At 40.1% G+C, this 24,045-nt stretch overlaps 1 protein-coding gene across 2 annotated transcripts in view; it reads left to right on the top strand.

The window, feature by feature from the left end:
• SHTN1 (shootin 1) overlaps nt 1-24,045 on the top strand; it is a 55,361-nt gene that overhangs the window by 12,876 nt on the left and 18,440 nt on the right. For both annotated transcript variants that reach the window (XM_038140896.1, XM_038140897.1), the window contains 9 exons: nt 485-545; nt 4,576-4,670; nt 6,868-7,036; nt 9,584-9,681; nt 10,647-10,728; nt 12,396-12,490; nt 21,245-21,391; nt 22,699-22,852; nt 23,883-23,988. In XM_038140896.1, the coding sequence (XP_037996824.1) occupies nt 485-545; nt 4,576-4,670; nt 6,868-7,036; nt 9,584-9,681; nt 10,647-10,728; nt 12,396-12,490; nt 21,245-21,391; nt 22,699-22,852; nt 23,883-23,988 (1,007 nt within the window). The remainder of the gene's footprint in view (nt 1-484; nt 546-4,575; nt 4,671-6,867; nt 7,037-9,583; nt 9,682-10,646; nt 10,729-12,395; nt 12,491-21,244; nt 21,392-22,698; nt 22,853-23,882; nt 23,989-24,045) is intronic.

Genomic DNA, 24,045 nt, shown 5'->3' with positions numbered 1-24,045 from the left:
AAACATTGCTCATGATGTAATGAAATTAAACAGCATGTCCCTGATGATTGACTTTGAGGTTTTCCCTGCACATGGTGGGTATAGAAGTGTAGGCCTCTTTTCTGAGTCTATTTGTGTTAAAGAAACTAGACTTAAAGCCTATTTTTGACATGCAAAGTATTGGTTCTACTGTTGGTGTAACATGGATAACTGCTTATGTCAGTTTTGGATAATGTGTCTCTTTAAAATATTTTCAGAGTAGCTCTGAATCAGAACCTAAATCAAGTACAGTGTGCCAGTTTGGCTGGGAAGTACTCTGAGTAATGAATTTTTTATGCAAAATTTCCATTGATCTTACATGGCTGAAAGGAAAAAGAAATGCTTTGATAGGCCTCTGTACATTATTGTGCTGGCAATTGATCTTGGTTGATTTTGCATGTTGTGACTGACTGCTAATTAAATAACTGGGATCAGTGTTTCATTTCAATTTTCTCTTTTCCTACAGTGTGACAAAATCAAGCAAGAACGAGATGAGGCTGTCAAGAAGCTGGAGGAGTTTCAGAAAAGTAAGCTGACAATGTCAGTGGGGTTTTCTTGACGTAGACAATTATGAACCTAGTTCTGCACACTCTACAGCAGCGTTAAGAATGCTGAGATTCAGGTCCACTTGCTGTTTCTCCTTGAAAGCTGAGTTTAAGGAGCTAATCCAGTAAGACTTTGCCATTAGTAGTCGGAATAAAGGCTGTTACAGCATTTCTACTCTCTGCCATGGGTAGTCATTCTCAGGGTGCAAAGTGGTGAAAACACAGTGGTGCAAATGTGGCTCTATCTCACATGGATTCTGCAAGTGACTTTTGGAATGATGCATGCTTGAAGTGAGTGGGATTTGATGCTGAGATTCCTAATAATTCTTATAATAATAATAATAAAAGTGGCAATTCTTTTCATGAAGGAGTAATACTACTTTAAGCATAGACACACCAGGAAAGGTTTTTAGGACAAACTGCTCTCAGGTGCTAATTTTTAGAGCAAGTTCTATCTCATCTGGGCTGTGAGAACCTCAATATTCAGTTTTGCACTTTTATGGCAATGGTTCTATTGAAACTGTATGATGTCTGGAAGCAACAAAGCACATCTAATGGGAGTGGAAGTATCCTAGTGGAATAGCTCCTTAGAAGAGACAATTACAATGGGATTGTGGTCTGCTACGTCTGGTTTGTGCCAGTACAGTGAACTGCACGATGAAGCATCAGAAATGGGGATGAAGTTAATGCAGGAGAAGGAAATCACATGGTCTGTACTTTTGTGTGACTGTGTTAAAGAGGAATTTGCTCACTTCTGTTTTATAATAGTTCGTGTGGTACAATTATGGAAAATAATCTGAAATCAACAGGAATTGTCTACTGCCTTGAATGATCTTAGGTAACCAAGAATGTTGTCTAAGAAGTACAATTCCTCTGGAAAAACGGCTGCCTGTTTTGTTTTTGTTATGATATGAGGAACACTGGAGTGTGGCAGAAAATGTCAAGTAGTTAAGACTTAAAATTTGAGGTAATATTTGATGTTGTAAGATTTTATAGGTTTCTTTTATCTTCCTTTCACATTTTTAAAGGACATACCTTGTAAACATAGTGATAAAATGCCAGGAATATTAGGATTTTAAAGCAATAATAGAGCCCATTATTTAAACGACAATATAAAAGGCAATTATATTGATGAAGAGCTACATTGGCTTTGTGTCTGTGAATAAACTTGGCCTGTACTCAGCTTCTATTTGTTCTCCTGGCATAAACACATATTGTGTGTGATTCCAGTTTAATGGGGCCCCGTTTGTATGCCAAGCAGCTGCATTTTAGGCCCTATTGCGTGATTTCATAGCTCTCTGAAAATTGGTTCTATTGAGCACAAGAGATAGAAGGTGGTGGTGGGGGGGAAAGCTTCAACACACAATCATTTCTTTTCAATTGGAGCCAGCAAGGTTGATGACAACATGACCATTGTGTTATAATGATAAGACCACTAAGGATCTGTACCTCTCATCAAGGCTTTCACACAACAGCAGATACAATTTAATTCACTGCTCTGTCAGCAGTGCTGATACCATTATGCCGTCTGTCTCCACAGTTATAATCACTGTCCTCCGAGAAATGCAGTTGAAATGATCTTGAGCAGTCAAAGAAACTCTCAATTAAGGCTGCCACTTCCAATGTGTCAGATTGTGTCTTATGCACTTGGTACAATTTTCACTTCCAATCCTGTTTATTTACAATGTCTACCAGTAATTATGCTTAACATGTCATTTAGTGAGGGTGCCCCTGCCAAGGAGATTGTTGGGTGCTGCGGTACCATTGAGGGGGAGTTTCTCGCAGTCAATGCCATCAGCGGCTTTTAGTCCCTGATGGGATGCAGTAGTAATGTTGATAATGCAAGTATCGTGCTCATCAAGTCATAATTAGATGCCACTCAAATGTGCCACTTGTAATAACAGTGTTGATTCATGTTTTCTCGGTGACTGCAACTACTAATTAGTTAAGTGGTTTTTGGTTGGCCTGCATTTGCTGTGGATTATTATTACCCCTGAAAAAAACTGTCAAGGTTAGAGATGTTTCAGGCCACTTAGTGCTTCTTTATGAATATTAATATTAACATAATAAGAACTTTGGACAGACTTAGGAAATAATATATTTTTTGTATTTAATTTGGAAAGACTTTTTTCCCCTGAGTTAATCATAATTGCAGGTTAATTAAGTTTAAATGAACCAAGAGTAATCCCTAGTTCTGCCATGGGAGCCCGATCCTTGTTTCCTAACTTTAGCCTTGCTTGAGGCCCTTAGATTCCTGTCTGTAAAATGGGAGCAGCTCTGTATCTCCACTGCTCCTTCAACTAGCCCAAAGCATCTCACAGCTCAAAACTCCCAGGGCTCAGAAGAATAAAACCAGAAGAGATAGGGAGATGTACTGCCTGAAACTTTTTCTCTCTCAAATTTGGTGTATTGTTTGTCTCTCAAATGTAGCAGCTGGTAGGACATGTTTGGAGCAGATAATTTCTCCATAGTCAGGAGAAATGGAAATCAAAAGACAATCAAAGAAGGAGGTCTGGTTGCACTGGTGATAGAAGACTTTGTGTGAATATAGGTTTTAGACCAGGATTTACCAGTACACTGCCCTGCCTTTTCTTTTTTGTGGATTTTGGGTCTATTGTGCAGTTACTCAGCAAATGCCTCGCTGCTTTCCTCTGGTAACAACAAGATTTCAATAATGAAGACTTCAGTTGATGTTAAGTATAAAGCTGCATAAATAACATTCGTTAATGACCTTCTTTTTCCTATCATGAAGTCCTGTTTTGTAGTTATTATATCAAAGATGGTTTAAATATCTCTCTTCTCTCTTTGGTCAAAACTCTTGGAATAGGGCAAGGGGAGGTTTTCTACCCAGTGGTATAAAATCCCTAGGTTTTAAAGCTTATCTTGATGAAAAAGAGAAAAAAATACTAGAAAAATTCCTCTGTGTTTACACTGTATTTTGCAGCCTTGTTCTGCTCCAAAGTGTTGTTCAGCTGCAAGAAGCCTGTACATTTTTGCAAGTTTTCTGTGCATTGAAATCCTGACACTGGGCTGAGAAGGAATTTGTGCCATGCAATGACTTGCAGAATTAGGGTCCAGGCTGCTGTTTGGGATTGGATGAGGGTGCCAGGAGCCAAGGGGGAATTGCATCAATGAGCCTGAGAATGGAAAACTATTCTTAGGTTTTCTGCTTTGCTCGCCTGGGCAACATTAAACCTGTCCCTTAGACTTTGAACATTACTAAAGTACATATGTACTGCTGCAAGGTGAGTGCAATTGCAAGATAAAATGTATCTGTACTTTTAAATTCTTTCTGATTCCCATTGGTCTCCTATGTCACAAAATGAGATTTGTTCCAGAACTTTTTGGTCACTCTTTTGCCTGTCTTTGGCAGAGTGATGTGCACCCACAATTGTAATGGGGATTCTCCAAGTGCAGGGGACAGATGTGTCACTTGCTCCTCCAGCTGTGACATCAAATGTACAGCCATGCATTCCAGCTGCAGTCAGACAGCCCAGTCTTGGTTTCAGGGAAGATTTGAGAGTGTGTTGAAATCTGGGTTGTGAACACTGGAGGTAGGTGAGACCATAGTGCTCGTTTTAGGGCCTGCTCAAGCACAGAGAGACTGGCAATGAGAAACAGACCGGAAAGTGAAAAGGAACTTTGTAATACATCTCTTAAGGGATTATCCTAAAGGTGTCATTCTGATTCCTCAAGTGTTAGTGAAATGAAGATGGTGAGTGAGGTTTGTCAAGGAGACTCCTGCTGGTCCTCTGCTTCCAGAAGTTTATGCTCAGTTCTACAGTTGCCCCTCTAAAGCTGCAAACATGGCTTGAGAGAATTGCTTAAAGGGACAACCCAGATATCCAGAGCTAGAACAGTTCCTATCTGTGGTGATTATCTAAGTATGTACTCCCCTGTGTTTGAAATGCTCACTATGAAAGTTAGCAGAAGAAGATAAGCTATTTCTGATCATGGGAGGCATGTGTCAATCTCTGGAAAATACTGACTAATTTTTGAACTCTTCCCTTAGTTTCTCACATGGTTATTGAGGAAGTGAACTGTATTCAGAACCATCTTGAAATTGAGAAGACATGCCGTGAAAGTGCTGAGGCTTTGGCTTCTAAGGTGAGAAGAATTATGGTGATGCTGGATTTTTTTTTTTTAATCTATTTATTCACCTGTTTGTCTGTTTATTTATTTAAAACTTGAGATTGTATGCATGACCCTTAGATATTACGGTATAATCTTGTGGAGCTGTGAAATAGTTTGGAAGTGGCAAAAAAGTAACAGCCAGATGCGAGATGAAAAACACTATTCCTGCCTGTAAAGAAAAAAAAAAAACCATTTTAATGTAGTTTCTATTTTCATGGACCAGCATCCTGATCTCTAGTTTTCATATGCATTTAGGTTAAATGGAAAATAAGTTTTAGAATTCCTCTGTGTGAAAACAATAATGAGCATTTCAGTGTCTAAATCAAATGGAAAAAGTCAACCACTGCATTACATTTCAGGTGATTGTTTATGAAAGCAAAGCAAGGGCAGGGGAAAGGTGACCTCCACTGCTCTGTTGATTGCGTCTAGTCTGATGAATTTAGCAAGTGTGTAATTTTCTATATTCCATCTCATCAGAAGTGCATTATTATTAAAGAATGTTTTTATCTCTCTTATATATTTTTGGTTGTGTAAAATGCATCTGAGCCACTTCATCAGAAAATGGATTACAGCAATTTTGAACCAAATTTCATTAGCTATGCTGACTGCCTTTTTTTTTTCTTTTTTTTTTTTTTCCCTCCCTCCCCATTCCCTGCCCAAAGTACATCCTTAGATATGGTAAAAATCACACCAGCAAGAAATCACTTTAATTTAGATGCATTAGCAATGTACTTTCTGGAGGTATTTACTTAATTGTTTGCATAATGACACTATATTAGAATTCATAAGATAGACAATCAGCATATAAGTAAGAAAATGAACACATTTATGCAACTTGTCTTCTTCTCTGCACTTTCCCTGTAATGCAGGGACAAGGGCAGTTCAAAGACTCCCTTTGCTCCGTGGGGCTGTTTGCCTGTGAGCTCCCTGCACCATGTAGGGCTCCTCACCCCACTCTCCCCACTTTCTCACTTTCCTTCTTTGGGAAGGAGATGAATTCCTGAATAAATCTCCCATAGTTGAAGGGCTGAGGATAAGGGGGATCAGAGATGATTGCTTAGGTAAAAGTTTGGGGTCAGATGAACTGTACAGTGTATGTTTTCTTTGAAAATACATATTGGAGTTCTGAAGTACATGTTGACTTTGGCACATGGTGTGTCTTTAGTAGAAAATTGAGTTTCATTCTTAAACCTGAGCACAGAGAATACTTGGCTGGTGAGTGGGCAGTTACTCTGACATTTACCTGAATACCCCTGGGATGTCTGGATGCAGGACAGGGAAAGAAATGATGAGAATTAAACATTTGCTGTGACTCCTGTTCAGTTTTTCTTGATCAAGATTGAGATGCCATGTAGAATCTCTTCTGTACCATCCACCAACCAGTCATGTTGGTGGCATCCAGCCCAAAGTGGTTTCTGGCTTGTGGTCTGACCCATAAAGAATTGGCTCATGAGATGACTCTCATCTTATGTATGTTGACTCTACAGTAATAACTCAAAAGAATTCTGAGACAATTCTGTTGTGACTAGGAATATAGTAGTGGTATTATTTGTAGTTTATATATATTATATCTATTTTATATATTATCTATATATGTAAAATAATATATATATTTATATTATATTATTATATTATATATAACATAGTTTATATACTATTATATTATTTATTATTATAGCTTATATGTATTTGTAGTTTATATACAGGAGAAGGTAAGGATTTTTATTTAACCAATTGATCCAACTTGGAAAGCAAGATGAGCTTTCAGGGGCACAAACTCTTCTTCAGGTCATTCAGTTGAGACTCCTGGTACGTGTTTAAAGGTGAGGAGCTGAAGCAGCTCTCACAAAGCATGTGTAGCATTATGTCAGCTTGATAGTTGATTTGATTGATTTAAACCTACACAGTATTTATTAAACAGAAGTACCAGAGAGGAAAAAAAGGCATGGATAAAGCATCATGTTGAATTCAAGCCTCTCAGAGGAAGAAGTGGATAAGCACCCCATCTTCAGACCATTCTAATGTTAAGTAGAACTTAAGTTAATGTTACTTTTGTTTGATAGATCTTTTAATGATAAAGGACAAAAAACAGTTGACTTTTTTTTTTCTTGCCCAGCAGCTTAAAGACAGATTAACTAGGTTCTTACTGTTTGTACTTCTCACCTTTCAGCTGAACAAAGAAAATAAAACCTTGAAAAGAATTAGTATGCTTTGTATGGCCAAACTGGGCCCAGAAATTATCACTGAAGAGATTAACATTGATGAGGATGAATCATCCACGGATACAGAAGCTACCTCTGGATCATGCAATTCTGTGCACTGTCAGCAGCAAATAAAAGGTGAGCATTGCTGCTGATCCTACACCACCTGCAAGGCAGAAATTGTCTGAAGAACAGCAGTGTTGGTTTGGACCAGAGACTGGTTTTGTTCCAAGTCATGCTTCTGGGAGTGGTCAGAATCAAGGGATTTCCAGGAATGACTCAGAATGTGGAGGGCTGGGAGTGTGTAGCATAAATGGTGGGGGATAAGCAGCCTGCAGAGGAAGTTAAATGCAATAGGAAAATGAGATCTACCCAGCTGAGAGTTCAATGCTACTGAATCAGTAAAAGAAACATTTCCTAAAATCCTTAAAAAAATACAAGTGAAGTAGAAGGCCAAGGTCAGCTTCAACTGCAATGTCATTATTTCTGAGCTTGTGAGACAGAGCTCTCCATTTCTGCTTCCATTATGTACCTTTGTATGCACAAACTTCATTCATGTTCCAGAGCTATTACCAACCAAGCAGCCAAAAGAGGGAGTGTTCTACTGGGTAATACAGCAAAGCTGGAGAACATGGAAATATATTGATAAGACAGATCTGTGCTTTTTTTTTTGTTTTCCAGAGATTTCTGGTTCTTTTTTGAAAGGCAGTTAATATTCCCATTGTCCAAAATCAGCCTTATTTCTCATCCCTGTGATGAATTCATCATGGTTTTCTATATTGTTGTGTCATAGTATCCAAAAAGGGAATGCCAACATTCTGGATTTTGTGACAAGATTCAGTGTTTAATTTCTTAAAGAAAGGCTTTTACCTTTTTTTTTTGATTGCAGCTTGGAGCAGCAATGATGTTTAAGTACAACTTCTTTGAACTTTCAGTTTGACCTTGTTAGTTGTTGTCTTTTTGAATGCGGCAGCCGCAGAGCAGTGGTACAAAGTACCACTGAGGAAGAATGGTGTGTGTTGTAAAAATGCTTGTGAAACAATCCCACTGAAGAAACAGGGTGTCGTAGTACCATTCTGTAATCAGTTTTGCATCCTCTAGATGTTGGAAAAGGCAGCAAATGGTGTGATGCACACCATGCAGCCCATCTGAATGGGAAATGAGACTTTGAAATACCTCCTGCCTGTACTGGAGAGAGGTGTCAAGAATACATTTAGGGAGCAAACACTGGCTGCAGATCAGATGGGAGGGTAGCAGGGTCAAATTAGAGAAATATTGAAGAATGGTTTGGATGTATCTACTTTCTGTCTTGATGAGCAATTCATTAAAGCATGAAAAGTGGTATTTTGGGGATTTTCTAAGTCTTTAGCCTTCTCACCATTCAAGAAATTATTGGATGTTTCTTGGAATGATTCCTTCCCTCCCACCACTTTCCTGTAAGGATACACAAATAAGGTTGTAAAACCTGAGGGGCTCTGTGGTATGTGGATTTGATTTCTTCTCTGCATAGTGAGGTTGATATATGTATTGTAAAACCAGAATTAATCTAAGTCCCATAAATTTCAGTGAGACTTTTTTACCCCATTAATTTATCTGGAGAGCACAAATCCATAAAGTGGACAATGTGTATCAAGAATCTCCTGAGAAAACAGGTCTTTTTATTTACTTAAGAAAGTGTATGCTTTTAATTTAGGGGACAGTAAATCTGAGGCTCCAGGGCTGGGAGGGGGGATGCTGGTGTAGAATGGACATTTTCAAGATGTGAGATCTACCAGAACGACATCCAGCATGTCATCATCATCATCTGCAATTGATTAGCCACAATTTTCTCAACTCGTGGCTGGTGTTCAATGAACAGCAGTGCTGTGAAATACTGGAAGCAGGTGGGGAATGAGAGCACTTACTGAAAGTTAATATATATCAATAAATTTTGATTTTTGTGGTAATTTTATGTTAACCTAAACCTTGATATATTATGTATGCAAACTGATCTCCTGTTAAGAAGTGATTATAATCAAATGTTTTATTCCATTGTGAATTTAATTTATTTCATATTTTAATAATTAAGGAACAAAAATTCTGAGGGGAAAATTACAAGCATTAACTCTTCCATCAGTAAAGGTTATATTCTGACTCTGTTCACATAATGTTACAAAGGCTATAAATTGGCAGCTGTTCAGGACAATTTCTTCTGTGAAAACCTCCCAAGTATTAACTGCCTGTTGTTTTGTTTATTTCCCTTGTGACAAGAACTCACGATCCAAAAAGAATTGAAGTGTATTAATTTGTTTTAAAGGATGCTTCTTAAAAATTGCTTTCTGCTGCCTCCATACCAGAGTCTCTGTGGTGTGACAGTCTCACGAGCAGGACTGAGGACCCTCTGTGGTGGCAGGATTGGCCCTGTTATAGCAGGAAATGAATCATTCAAAATGCAAATAAAGACAGCAGGACTGAACAAGGAGCTTACTTCAACAGAGTAAATCTGAAACTGTGACCCAGTTATAGATCTGTTACTTGACACTTATGCAAAGCTCATAAATTATTGAGGATGTTCCTTGATTACAACTGATGCTTGATACGTAGTTCAGGTGTTTCAGACTCAACTGTGCTTGCATTGCTGTGACATTTCCTTTGTTGTCGTTTTTCAAATAAAATATATTCTTCATTTCCTTCCTCAAACTGTAGAGCTGCGAGATCAAATCGTATCTGTTCATGAGGAAAAGAAGACCTTGGCCATTGAACTGGAAAACCTGAGGTGCAAACTTGCAGAAGTAATTGAAGAAGTATGTATTGTACCGTGGAAGGCGAGACCACGTTAGCGTGGAGTCTGTCCTTTCTGTAACTTTTAGCTTATTTTGCTAAAAACACTCAGTTGTGAAGTTAATTGAATACTGTCTAATCTCAAGTCCTGCCAGTGATGGATCGCTTAGGGCATGTCCCTGGAAGAGACTCTCTACATCACAGTCCAGTCTGCCACTGGAGCTGGCACATTACTTCTCCTTACCTGTTTGATCTGTTCTAAAGCCCATATTACAACTGTCACCTCCCCTTACTGTCACCTCCCCTTCCTGACAGCCCCTCACCCATCACAGCTTGCAGGGTTTTTTTTGGATTCCCTTAAACCCATAGATGTGTAAGAAATACTTTTGTAGGACATGTAGTTTAATCTGGTGCTACTTCATTAAGTAGATCCTTAAGTTCAGCATTGGCAGTGCCGTGTCATGATAATTAAAGCAGCAAATTGACTTTTCAAGCTAGCAGAGTTTCATTCCTGCTTGAAAACTGGATAAGCCATGTACTGATGCAAATCAGGACTTAGTGGCTCTTCCTGTCTATGCAACACTTGCATTCAGAAAGACACAGCTGACAGCACTTGGACAATAAACAGAGCCCAGGAAAAAAAAAACCAACCAAAACAGGGGTCTGACTATTAAAAGGCAAACAGTCAAGTAACTTTCCAACCAGGTGCTATGGACCTGATCCTGAAAGGTTCCAAAGGTCATGTATTTGCAACTGACTGGAATGTGCCATGGGAGGATTAGTTCATAACCCTTTTATGGCATCTGTTACAACATCTGTAAGGTGTAGTAAAAATGCTCTCCATCCCACTGGAAACCCCAGCATCAAGCCAAACCTAGGAAACAGAGCTACTGACAGCAAAATACTGCTTGAATTATGTATGTGCTGTAAGCCTTGTGCCAGTAACTGAAATGCTCTTGGTTTTGATGTGTTCTTTATACTTTTCCAGGTAAATAAGTTGAAAGAAGAAAAGGCTGTTTTGACAACCGAAGTTAATAAGCAACAAAAGCTGTTGGAGAAATGTAACAGAGGTGTGTAGTCTCAGCAGGTTCTCCAAGAGTTTGCTGCATCCTTTGCAGAAGCTGCAGAGCTTTTCTGTTGCAGTACAAAGAGTAGGTTACAGCACAGTGACTGTGGTCCAGTGCTGGACCTGATTGCTGCAGGCACTGCCTGAACTCACGGACTGTTCCAGACTCTCTGTACTCCAGGAAAATGTGACAATGTGAATAGCAAGCGTTATGTGGGAATAGGGAAACCTTTTCCTGTGTGACACAAGAGGGAAACCAGGGGCACAGTCCTTCACAGAGATGGGGTTTGGACCTTAATCTCTTCCTTTTCGTTGGTATGCAGCTTCTCATTTTGAATATCTAATGTCTTGGGAGCAACTTGTTTTATGTTCAGAGGATGGTGAGAAAAAGGCAGGAGTGCTATAATGTGAGAAATTAGATTTCCATGTTATGGAAGAAAATCACAAATTTTCCTTTACTGGAAAGAGAAGAGAGGGAAAACCAGGGCAGGGAAAGACTAAAAAGAGATTTGGCTCAAAAAAGGAAAGCTTTTACTTTAAGAAGGTGGATGCTTCTACATGAGTAATAGTTGAATCCAAAGAAGTTTAGAGGAGAGGAAAAAGTTTTTAGTTTTTAGATTACTCTGCTCTTTCCTCTTGTTGCTTACTAAGCCTTAAAAAATTAAAAATTGTTTGGTAAAAAGCCCATTAGGTGTTTCCCATATTCCTGAAGTGGCTGAGATATAGGAGGGCATATCCTGTAAGCTTTCTCCAGGTGTCCATCTGCTGCCCTTTCCACGTGTCTGCATTTCTTAACCTATGACAGGCAGTACTTGAAGGCTCTCAAAACACCAAACTTCAGAACAGTTGATTAAACAGATTAGCTTGAAGATTTTGATGGGATAGTATGGCAGATGAATGTTTTCTGAAATTTCTTTCTTTTTTCTAAGCATTGTGGAAAGAACAACCTCTAGTTTCACATTTGCCTGTTTTCCTGGAAGGAAGAGTTAAATTAAAGCAAGATTTTTTTTTGTATGCATAAAATGAACTACCAAAATATTCAATACTTCCTGTATCCTGTGTTTATGTGGCACTGTGTTGGAGCTGTGCATTTAGTGCATTTCAGTCAGAGTTGATGAATTGATCTTAAATCTTTCTAAGTACATGGGTCATTTGTTGGGGTTTTTTTTGTGTGTGTGGTTGGTTTTTGTTTATTTGCTTTTTTAATTAGAAACACTTTGAGAGTCAGGTATGCTGGGATGTGTATCCCACTGTCTAAATTACCACTTACTGTACCTACCTTTAAAAACTGTTAAGCTCATCTCCAAACTAAGTAAACAAATACAGATTTCTCAAGATTAACATAATCTTTGATAGATTCAGCAAAGCTCTTTTGATAAAAAGAGAAGCAAAATCTGGTCTGTGGTACTTGATGCCTGTTACTGGAGATTTTTAGTCTGAAGAGGAGGAGTATTACTCTATTCAGAAGATTAGTAATTGTGCATGTATGTGGTGAGGTTTAGGACACATACTGCAAAGAAGATTGTATATGGAAATGTAAAACTAGGTCATGCTGTCAGTCAAGAATCCATGGTACTAGGGAATAGCAGCTTATCTGGGAAAATCAAACAGTACTTCTTCTTTTGATCTGTTCCACTTTTCCTTCTGATCTTGTTTAATTCATATAAACAGTGTCTGTGCTGGCAGTAGAGGAATATGAAGAGCTTCATGAAAACTTTGAGCTGGAAAAGAACCTGCGGAAGAAGGCAGAGTCGTTTGCACAGGAGGTGAGTAGTCAAGGGAAAAATTAAGACACTGCAAGTGGGCAAAACCTTACCAGCTTGGATGACTTGATTTCAATTCCCAGCTGTCATCCAGCCCCAGATACTGCTTAGGTAACATCTGTATTTCATCCATCAGAATGAGTTTACTGTTTCAACAAGCATTTATAAATTTGGAATTATTCATGCAGTCTTACCTATGTCCCCTTTCAAGGCAAGGCTTTAAATTTATCATGGGCTTAGTTTGCTACAACATCCCAATGTGGAATATGTAGTGGTTGGAACTGGGAGGGATTAGCTGTCTTTCTAGTGATATAATTTGAAGGACTGGTTTTTTTTTTTTCTGTGAAAAGCATGTGGACTCTTAAAAAAGGGGTTGAAAACTACAGTATCAATTGAGGGACACATTTTGAAAGAATAAATTGAAAGTACTTTTTGTAATTGACTGACAAGCTGACAGGCAACTTAGGTACAATAATGCTGATTATTTGTATACAACTGTTTCTTGGGTTTTGTCATTATTTAGTTGTTGCCTCTTCCAGAACATGGGCCCCTGCTGGTGCAGACAGTCAGAGTAGCTGTTCACTTGAAGGTTTTTATTCCATAAAATTCTCTTACCCAAAATGGAATCACTACAACAGTGAATTTCAGGCCTGTGCTATTCTTCCCTTTCTGTACCTGTTTGTCTTCCTGTGGTATTGTATTTTATTGCTGCTCAGAAAGATTTTTAGAACAGTTTTTAAACACATGACCATGTGATAACAAAGGCATTGCTGATTCATGTTTGGGGAACCAATATTTAAAATTACTTTAAAAACCTGTTATCATTGGCCTAGTTTCACTCTGATGATGTCCCTTGAGTGACCTGAGGCATGAGACAGGCTCTGGACACAACTGCATCCACAGCAGCACAGCTTTCTGCTCGAGTGAGGCTGTGTCAGCTTCCTCTCACAGGGATCCTGCTGCAAGGTCACAGCTGTGTTTGGAGAGCTAAGTTTTCTAGGATGTGCTTACAGTAGCTGTGTTTGGATTATGCTAAGGATGTTCAGGGATTTTCTGCCTGCTTTCATTAGCTTGTTTTCTCTGTCTCTGTGAAATGTTTCTTTTAAACCTCAGAATTTCTGCTGGATTTTTGCAAAAGCCACAGTAGTTGGTTGTGATAAGCTGTGCAGTGTAAACAGAAGGAAGAGCTTTGAATAAAGGACAACACTGCACGTGCAGTTCTTTGTTCTTGATTTGTTTGGAGCACTTGGAGAAGGGAAAAAGGCTCCAAGTAATGTGGCTGTTACTGCAGCTGAAAAATGGCACGGCTTAGTGTTTTGTATTAGTCTTTGTGATGTCTCAAACAGCCAAATGTGTATTTTAGCTCAGTAAAATTCAGAACTACAGCCTTTGGAGGTGCCTGTGTGGTGGTGGGCACATTGTCTGTCCAAGGGGCTGAGGCACCTTAAGTTTGCTTTCATGGTGTGGTCAGACCATGCATTCAGACTCAGCCCTTTCCCTTTCTCCATGGCATGGCTTCGTCTTCTGTCTTTGCATTATGGCTACCAGGGGAGTGGCTGGTGGGGGCTGCTTTTCAAAGGGCTGCCCTTGGCCTCCTGCCTTTCTGACAGGTGAGGAGGATTCTGCACGCAGCAGGAGCACTTGGGAGTGCAGGTGTGAGAGGGAAGGGCAGGTGAGCTTGTGTGCAGCAGCGAGCACAGGTGGGGGAGAGGAGAGACGTGGAGAGAGCAGGCACATATAGGAGTGAGGGAGCACTCGAAAATCAGAGCTTTTGATTAAAATTTAAAAAAATAAAAGCCCAATACAGCTTTAATTATAGTCATGCTGCTGGCACCACCATAATATATATTTAATTAATCAGAAGTGATCCAACTTCAAACATTAGAATTCACGCTCTTTAGAGGTTCTAAAGAAACTGAGTAAATATTGTCAGCCGTGGTGTGGAGAGGGGGAAGGAAAAGGAGAGAGGTTTTGAAGTGAGTCACAATCCATTGTGAAAGGTACAGGAATCTGCATAAAAGAACTAAATAAATAGAGTGTGTAAGGGGCGGAGGCATGGAAAAATCTGTACCTACCTGAATAAAACAGGGTTGTTAACACAGGAATCTTGGCAAGCTTAACCAGAATTCTAGTGTCAGGTTTTAAGAGACACTTGAAGATCTCTCAGCTGTTTGTGAAGCAGTTTATAAGAAAACAAAGGAAGGCAGAGAGTATCTTGAAGGCCATTGCAATAATATAGAGGTAGCCCTGAAAAGCACTCTTCCACAGAGATGAGCAAAATGCAGTACATGCAGCCAAAGCAAGCCAAAAGTGGAAGAACACGGCGTGAGAAGTGAATTGAAACTCTTAGCCATGCAAAAATCTCATGAATATAACAAAATAATCTTGCACAAATTGTTTATTAAACATACATCCTGCCCTGCAACAGTATTTTGTGAAGTGATGTTGGGGTTTAAGCCCAGCTTGGTGACTCAGCCCCACACAGCTGCTTGCTCACCTTCCTCCAGCAGGATGGGGGAGCAAATTGGGAGTTAAAAATGAGATAACTCATGGGTTTGGATAAAGACAGTTTCCTAAGTAAAGCTAAAGCTGCATCCGAAAGCAAAGCAAAACAAGAAATTCATGCACTGCTTCCTGTGGACAGACAGATGCTCGGCCTTCTCCAGGAAAGCCAGGCTCCTTTAGGTACAACAGCCACTTGGGAAGCAAACACCATCACTCTTGAGTGTCCCTCTCTTTCTTCTTCCCCCAGCTTCAGATGCAGAGCATGGTGCCACGCGGTCTGAACTATCCTTGTGGGCAGCTGGGCTCAGCTGTCCTGGCTGTGTCCCCTCCCAGCTCCTTGTGCACCCCCAGCTCACTCACTGTGGGGTGGGGTTGAGGAGCAGAAAAGGCCTTGACTCCATGCAAGCACTGCTCAGCAATAATGAAAATATCTTTCTAGTATCAATGCTGTTTTCAGCACAAATCCAAAACACAGCCCCATACCAGCTACTGTGAATAAAGGCACTCTTCCAGCCAAAACCAGCAGAAGTGAACAGTTTATTATTAGTGTATGCTGGTGCAGAGATAATCCCTGCACCTGAAGTGCTCTGGAAACCTCATGGAGAAGAAGCAGTGTCCTCTCAAAGTTGTCATTGAGCTGATGTTTTTCCTGCCCCCTGTATTTTGGACAAATAGAATTGGAGTGTCAAACTGCTGAGCGGTTTGTTGGGGTTCCTTTCACTTCTGAGGCTCGCACAGGCCTTTTTGCTCAAAATGCACAACTGGAATAAGAAAAGAAAGGTTTCCCAAGTGTTTATGGTAACCTGTAAAACAGTTTTCAGTTATGAATTTGAACGGCTGCATTCAGAGGAAATATGATCCAGAGGAATTAAAACAATTCAGTGAATCTCTAGTGCATCGTTCATCTTTTCATTGACTTTCCTTCCTCAATGCTGACACAATCCTACAGCTGTTTGTGCTTTTAAGGAACTACTGCACAACAAAATGTGTGTATTTAACTTGTTTTGCTCAAAATAACTGCATCCCATAGCTGGGACAGTGCACAGCTGACTTTACTTACTCTGGGGCTGAATCTTCCCATCTTGAAAGATAAAAGGTGGCTGTCAACTTGGGGAAAATCATTGTCACTCTCAGCAGGTGTCTGCACTACTCATGAGGTTGAATGCAATTGGTTTTTTTATCTTGATGACATGAGCTCCCAAAGACCTCTTCCTGAGATGCATTTGTGACCTTTTGGGATAATTTGTGAGGACTTTTGCATTAACATACTACATCTGTGGGTGGATACTATAAAAGCAGCACTGGAGAAGCAACTCTGTGCTTGCAGATTCCACGCTCTGTGCTTTACCCCAGGATAGTTCAGCTGCAACTGGTATCTGAAGATAATTTGCAGTCCAGCTGACTGAACTGGATTTAATAATTAAAGAGACATAAATAGTTAGTACTTGAATTCTCCTGAGCTTGGATGTTACCACTTTTGAAGCATGATGTAATGCTAATTTGTTTCATCAAGCTTTTTCCTGGGAAGAGGCTTGGGGAATGGTGACAGATGTATGCTCTAGGAAACTCTTTGGTCTCTTTCCCCCACATCTCTTTTTGTTCAGGCAATTAGTCTATGGGGGGGAAAAAGTGAAGATGTTTCCTCCTTTTTCATGTGGTGTATGATCCACTTCTGAATCTATTAGATGGTGTCTAAATGCTGTAAGGCTGTGAGCATTATAGAATGTATCACTGTGCTTCTACCATGACAAAAAGAAAACGGCAGGAAATGAAGAAATAAATAACAATAGAGATTATTTTTCCCTTGTATTTCGTGCAGTTATGCATCATAAGTGACGAATGAGTGCTGTAGTTTGAGAAACCCTTTTGTACAGAGCAGGCTGGCAAAATAAATAATGCTCTGTTTTTAAGGAAGTCACATTGTTGATGGGAGTACAGTCTGCTCACACTCAAAAGTACATGCTCCAAGCACCTCTGTGGTGAGAAGCAAATGATGGATAAAAATAGGCTTAACTCATCTATTCCAGTTCTCCCGTTCTGACTGAATTACACCTCTTCTTTTGAGCCACAAAACTTACTAATGCTGCAGCTTGTAGCTCTTGTGAAACAGTCCCTTCAGAAGCTGTCTAGCAATTAGCCAGGTAACTAAAATCAACTGGATTTTATCTTTATTGGTCAGAAATACTATGAATCATCTACGAGTGACTCTTGGCTGTCCATATTATGTATATGACCTTTTTCATGGTCACGCTGCTCACTTAATGCAACTAGATTAGACTTTGACTCCACTAATGGAGTTTGGTTTGGTTTTTCTTTTCCCCGATTAGCCATTGAAATAAAAACTATACCTGGAGTTGTATTTTAATCCTAATTTTAGAGCCACTTAGTGCCCTGTCAAGCCATAATTAGACATGATCACTCTGTCCTGCCCATCACATAAAATCCTTCAAACAGCCTCTTCTTGTGGGGAGATACAAATACCTTGATCCTTCCTCTCTTGGGACTTAGTTGAGGTCTGAACACAAGCTGTAAGGCTTTGGGGTGCACACAATGCAAAAGGCATCAGCTCCTGTAAACTGTGACAGATGTGAATGGGTAACCCCTCTGTGACTCACTGATTCCTCACTGGGTTGTGGAGGGGATAGGGCAGTGCTGCTGAGGATTGAAAAAAGGACCAGCTGCTCACTTGAGTGATCTTCTCTTCTGTTTGACTCTCCCAAGTTTGACTCTGCCTTGCTACTTACCTCTTTTACTCTGTTTATAATGGACAGCATGCCACTGATTTTTATTTTACTTTATGCAACCTTGATTACCTTATTAGAGCAACACCTGCTGTATTGGGACATTTTTCTCCCTTAAACTGTAACTAAGACAAAAAGGTTATTGCTCAAATACCCAAAGGATGTACAGATGGAAGTGCAGCCTCACATGGATATTCAAGAGTTCCCTTTGTCATTATTTTGCTCCTGGAGGAAGGTTTGGTTGGAAAGTATCTGGTTTTATCCTGAACCTTACTTGAACAAGGCTTGGTGTTCCCAGGGATTTGACACTAACAGAGTTGCTTTCTAACTTTTTTAATGAGGAAGAATTCCTTTTTCAGCCCTGCTGTAAACAAAAAACAGCTGCAGTGAGCGTTCTGTTGGGTAAGGGCCTAGAGCAAGGGGCTGAGAATGAGCTGTGGCCTCACTGAGGTCGAGGGAAAACCTTTTATTATTTTCACCCCCTTCTTTTCACCTCTCCAGCTCTTGTGAAAACTCTGGTAGAAAGTGGCCAGCTCCCAGATTTCCTGTACTTTGCAGCTTCTCTTTGTAAACTCAGGGAGAGGAAGATGCCTAACTGGTTTGCACAACAACGGGTTATTTTAAAAATGAGACTGATAGCTGTAAGCAAATTGTTTTTCTTTGTGGTCTGCCTTCAGCTGCAGGCGTGGTTCTCAGCAGATTCCTGCACTATTGACTTGTGTTTCCAGCACTGATTGGGATGCTCTGCAGATAATTGTCTAGCAGGTGGCAAAGTCGGAACTAATCCATCAATTGGTTAAATTCCACCTAGTCCAAATAATCTTGTTAGTAGCTGTTTTGCCCTTTCAGCAGTCTCTTTAATTAATATTCAGGGTTGTGCAGACAGGCAGGTTTCTGCCCTGCTGAAGCAGGAAATGATTTTTTAAAATTTTACGTTAGAATTATTTTGCAAGGGTCTTTTTTGTCTTATGTCAAACAGTGCAGCCTCTCAAAAACTTGGAATCAGTACCACCAGCTTGCTTGACACAACTGTCCTGTCTGGTCTGTCCCTTCCACTTAGAATATGCTGGCACTTAGAGAAATTATGTAAGTAACTTCTGAGATGGATGGGACTCCCTGTAAGAATTTAATTCCCATGTGTCTGACTGCAGCATTACCTTATAATCAAAATTATTCTTCTGTGATGTTGAAGATGCTTTCATATTTTTGAGCAGGAAAATATTTGCAGTATCACTAAAGCAATTTATAAAGCTAGTTGAAAATGCAGGACTTGATGTGAAAGCTTCTGAATGAAAAAGTTTTCATCCAGGTCTTCAAAAGGATTTTTATCATTTTGTTGCAGAAGAACATGAAACAAAGTGAATATGAATTTTCTACACTTGGTGAAGTATCTGCTCAAGTTGAAGAAATCAAGTTGGTCTACTTGATTTCTTCTTGTTTTGGCAGCTTTGTGCTCCCTCAGGCTGGAACAACTCTGGTTGGATTTAGTGGCAGAAACTTGGTGAATAAAAATCTGGAATTGATCACCTTTAACTATTTTTCAGACTCAAAAAAAAAAAAAACAATGAGGTTTTCACTTTGCTCTGAAAGTGTGTAAACTGTGATGTTTGCTGAGGTTAGCTTCTGGAGAGAGGTTGTTTTCTGTCAGGGTTAACTTCTGTGAGTGACTTGACAGGAACACAGAAACCTTTGAGGCAGTATTGAGTTGTTTTGCAGTGATTTAGAGGCCTTTCTCAAGTATAATGTTCAAAGATGCTGTTTCTTTTAAGAATATGAAGTGTTAAATGAATGAGTTGCAGTACAAAGTCAAACCTTTATATGGATTGTTGTGAGTAGCTTTGATTCTGAAATTCTCTTGCCCTTGAATTGTTTTTGCCACAGCCCTACTAGTAAAAGATAACATAAGCATAAATTGTTCTGGCTGGCAGAATTTGGGGACAGAGAGCTGATGTCCAGTGCACATTTTTACTTTGCACTGTCAGCAGTTTGTTCCCATTTGCTGTATAACAAAGTGCAGCACCAGCGCCCACGTTCATCATTTCCTGTCCATCAAATGCTTCCAGTCCTTTGCTGCCTGCCCCCATGGCAGAGCTTTGCCCAGTGGAGTGTTCACTGCAGGTTTTATTGGTGTTAGGGCTGCATCAGTTGACTCCTCCTGGCATGGGGGGTCACACAGGCTGCGAGGGCAGGTAAAAGTTCAGCACGGTCAGTGGTTTTCTCGGTCTGTCTGCACAGAGCTGCTTGCTGGGAAGGCTCAGCTGAAGTGTCTGTGCAAAGAATGCTTGCCACAAGCATCAGCTCATACTTAATATCTAAAAAGAAATAGACCACAGAGCAGTGGCACCAGAGGGGAAGAAACCATGTGTTGTATCTGTAATTCTGGTTTGAAAATAAACAGGATGGGAATCTGCAAAGATGTCATAGCACTTTTGTATTTCTAATACTTTATTCTTAAAATATCTCCTTGCTTTTGCTGAGCTCTACAACAGTGTTTTTGCAGTCTGAGGGAGTACCTGCATTCTCAGGCTGTTCTCTGTTCTGCTGCCAGAAGTGGCTCTGCTGACCTGTGCTCACTCACGTGAAACCTCAGCATGACCCAGTCCCTGTTTCTGCTCTTAGAACAGGCACAGCTGAGTTTGTCAAGTGGAAACCCTTGTTGCCTGGGGGCAAACATCTACCTGAAAGAGATGTCAGAATTTTTTTTGTTGAGAAGCAATCTTTTTTTTTCCTAGTTCCTAAACAGCTTGGGAGGAACAGATCTCTCAGGGAAACTGCATATGCTGACAGCTTCTGCACCTCTTAAGTGAAGCCTGGAGATGTGTGGGATTTTTTTATCAATGTCAGGTCTCTAGACCTTTTGATTTTTGCCTGTCCCCCGCAATGTATTCATTTGCCACACTGAAAATATAACTTGGGAAGAGGAAGGAGCACAAGGATCAGAGCTAAAAGGGTGAAATTTTCCTAAAAAGCCTTTTCCCAGGGCAGGTGCCTTCACCGATTACACACCCATGGACTGAAATTTGTTTCCTGAAGAAATGAGCTTCCATCATTCTCATATCCAGCTAACCCTCAAATAAGTGGCTTTATGCCAAGGCTTGCAGTTGTGTCTGAGGAGACAGCCTGTGAATTCACAGATATTTTATCTTCCACCTAGAGTTCTTTTAGTCTTTCCAGAGCTCCCAGAATGGGGCTCAGATTGTTCCCATTTCCAGGAAACAGAATTGAGAGGTGTGTTTAAATTCTGAATGCTGCCAACATGTGGAGAATTGAGGTGTAGCAGTGGGTGGTTCTGAGCAAACACCTGGATCCTTTCAGTGTGAGCTTAGCTCTTGTGAATTTTGCTCTCAAACTTCCTTTCCCCTTCCTTTCCCCTTCCTTCTCAGCTTCTTCCTCATTATCTCTGCCACATGAACACGATGTTAGTATCTCATTTTCTTTCCAATTGCTATTTTAGCATCAGACTGTGCTTGCCTGACCGTTGTTTTTGGTGGGTGTGGGCTTGTTTTGGCAGATGTTTATTGAGCAAAACAAGATGAAAAGGCAGAGTCAGTTGCTTCTGCAAAATTTTGCTCCCGATCAACAACTTTTGAAGGCTTTGGATGACAATGCTAAGCTAACCCACACATTAGAAGAAGAGAGGCTTCAACACCAGCAAAAGGTAAAGCAGAATTTCTTTTCATATCGTCTGGAAGTCTTTGAAAACCACCTGAATTTCAGGAGTGCTGTGTCTTAGTTACATTCAGAATTACTTGAGATCATATCCCCTGTAAGAGTTTTGAGTTCAAAAACTAAATTTTAGAGAAGGTTGTGATTCCCTTCTTCTGAGTCACTGTTCAGATATGAGTACAGAGCTCAAAGGCTCCTGAGCCTGAAGAGGCTCTGGTTTAGGCAAGTATTTTATTCTGGGAGCCAGTGAAGTGCTGTTACAAGCAGCGAGCCAGGCTCCATTAAGTGAAGAGATGGCAAGAGCATATTTTGGACATTGAGTAATACAAAGGGTGTCTTGGGGGTATAAGGAAAGAACAGGAGGTGAGAGGTAGGCAGTGCACATTAGTATTTTTTTTGCTGAACAGATGGATGGGGGAAAGCCAGACAGACACGCTGGAACAGGGAAGTGTAAGGTGAATCTGCAAAGTTCTGTGAGAGGATCTAAAGTGATAGGATATAAACAAATTTATTCTCTGAAACTAGACTAGATCAATCTCGTTACTGGGAGAAATCACCATTGCTTCCCAGGAAAGCCTGAAAATGAGCTTTGCTTTAGCCCTGAGGCCTGTTCCTAAAACTCTGTTAGTAGAATAAGAGTAGGGATAGGTAAACAATTCCTGCTCTTTCATCAATGCAGCAATACTAAGACTATGCAATCTCAAAGTCTCTGAATGAGTATTTTGGAAGAATCATTTCCAGTTCATAGAAAACCTCTGCATCTTTGGCTACTTTGAAGTCTAGAGCAAAATGTATATATTTAGGGAGCTGTGAAGTTACTGCTATTCTGCATCTGAATGCTGCCTCTGATTCAGATATTCCATAATTCCCCCACTGGCATCTGCATGAGTTGTGACAAGGGAGTTTAAATAATGAGCCTGTCAGTGGAAGCAGTAAGAGAACAAAAATGTCAATGTTCTTGTGCTTCAAATGAGGAAATGTTCTGAAATTAAATTCTAATTATGTGATAAAAACTCTCTAAAAAGAAAAGGGAACAACGTAAAGCTTAAGTACTTAGGAGCTAAAGACATATTTTAAAGAGATAAAGCAAGTTGGGATCATAACAGAAGATTCTGACATCTCTCCAGAAGAATCTTTCCAGCTCTCATTCAAAATTTTTCCTTTTTCTGGGACTTGTGCTTCACTCCTATACTGTAACATGATGTTTTCAGGCATAACTGTGCCTAGTGGCTTATTTGCCATCAGGAGGGACAGAAAATGTCTTTTATTGTGACGAATGTTCTTGTTTGCCAACCGCAGATTAAAGAATTAGAAGAGCAGCTAGAGAATCAGTCACTGCACAAGGAGATTAGTCGCCTTAAACAGCAACTAGAACTTTTGGAAGAAGATAAAAAAGAACTGGAGCTGAAGTGTCAGCATGCAGAAGAAAAAGCTAGGGACCTAAAGCACTCAGGTAAAATTGTGTAATAACTTTCATTTTAGGGGTGAAGTGTGTGTATGGGATGGTTGGTGCACATCTACATTTGAGACCCTAGAAGCTTTTGTGTAGCTGTGACCCAGAGCTTTGCTTCACTGGACAAAGGACAGCAGAACAAAGCTGCAGAACAACTGTGTCCAAAATGGGTGTGTTGTAAAACATCTGTAAGGAACAAAACTCTGTAGTTAGGTTGCCCTGGGTCTTACAGATGGATAAATATATGGGAAGAGGTGTCTGTGTGAAAGATACGAAAGATTATACCTGGACTTAAAAGTCACTCCGGTGATTTTTATTTTTTTTATCTTTTAAAATTTAAAATCAAGTTTAAAATACTGCAATTTTAATTTGAATCCATCATTGCAAGAACAGAGAACCGTATCCACTTTGGAAATCATATTCTTACTTCTGCTATAACCTACTGTGCACAAAACAGTTGCTAAGGATTTTTGTAACTAAAAGAAATTCAGGACTTTTTTTCCTCTGTTTCTGCCCCTCCCCAGTTAATTATATTTGACAGCATTTCAAGTGCAGAAAAGTCATTTCCACATTTAAGGTCTGACATGAAAACAGGAGAGAAAAAAACCCATTCTGCCAAGACCCAATTGTGACCATTTTTATGGGGAAAGCCCACTCCATCAGCAAGATAGAGATGGGTCTGGAGGTTGCAATTGTCAGTTTCTTTGATCTCTTGTTAGTTCATTCTCAAATACGACCTCAGATACACCGTTGTAGAAATGGGATCAAGTTTTCCCTGCTCTGTCATTTTATATGAAGAATCCTGTGTGAGGGAGAGTTTCATTGGTAACTCAGGTTGGAGGCAGCTGTTTTAATGGGAATCACGTGCATTTTTCTTGGTAGAAAATGTCAAAAAATGGACTTTGGGCAGTTGTGTGTTTGTTCTTTAGTTAATTAGCAGAGTTTTTTTCTCAAACCATCAAAGTTGGTTTCTAGAGGGGATGAGAGAGCCCGAGAGCTGACTGTGGTTTGTTTCTTTGCTCCCGTGCAGTTGATGAGCTTCAGAAGCGAATCCAGCAGTCTGAAAATCCTGCCCCGCCTCCGCCGCCGCCTCCTCCGCCACCTCTCCCTCCTCCTCCTCCTCCCAACCCCATACGGTGAGTGCTGCCAGCCCGGGCAAAGCAGTGCTACTCTGCAGAAACAGAGCTCCTTAC

The sequence above is a fragment of the Motacilla alba genome, chromosome 6 (assembly GCF_015832195.1).
Source record: "Motacilla alba alba isolate MOTALB_02 chromosome 6, Motacilla_alba_V1.0_pri, whole genome shotgun sequence".
Lineage (NCBI taxonomy): Eukaryota > Metazoa > Chordata > Aves > Passeriformes > Motacillidae > Motacilla > Motacilla alba.
The sequence above is the reverse complement of the archived record's forward strand: the minus strand, read 5'-3'. Positions and strand labels throughout refer to the sequence as shown.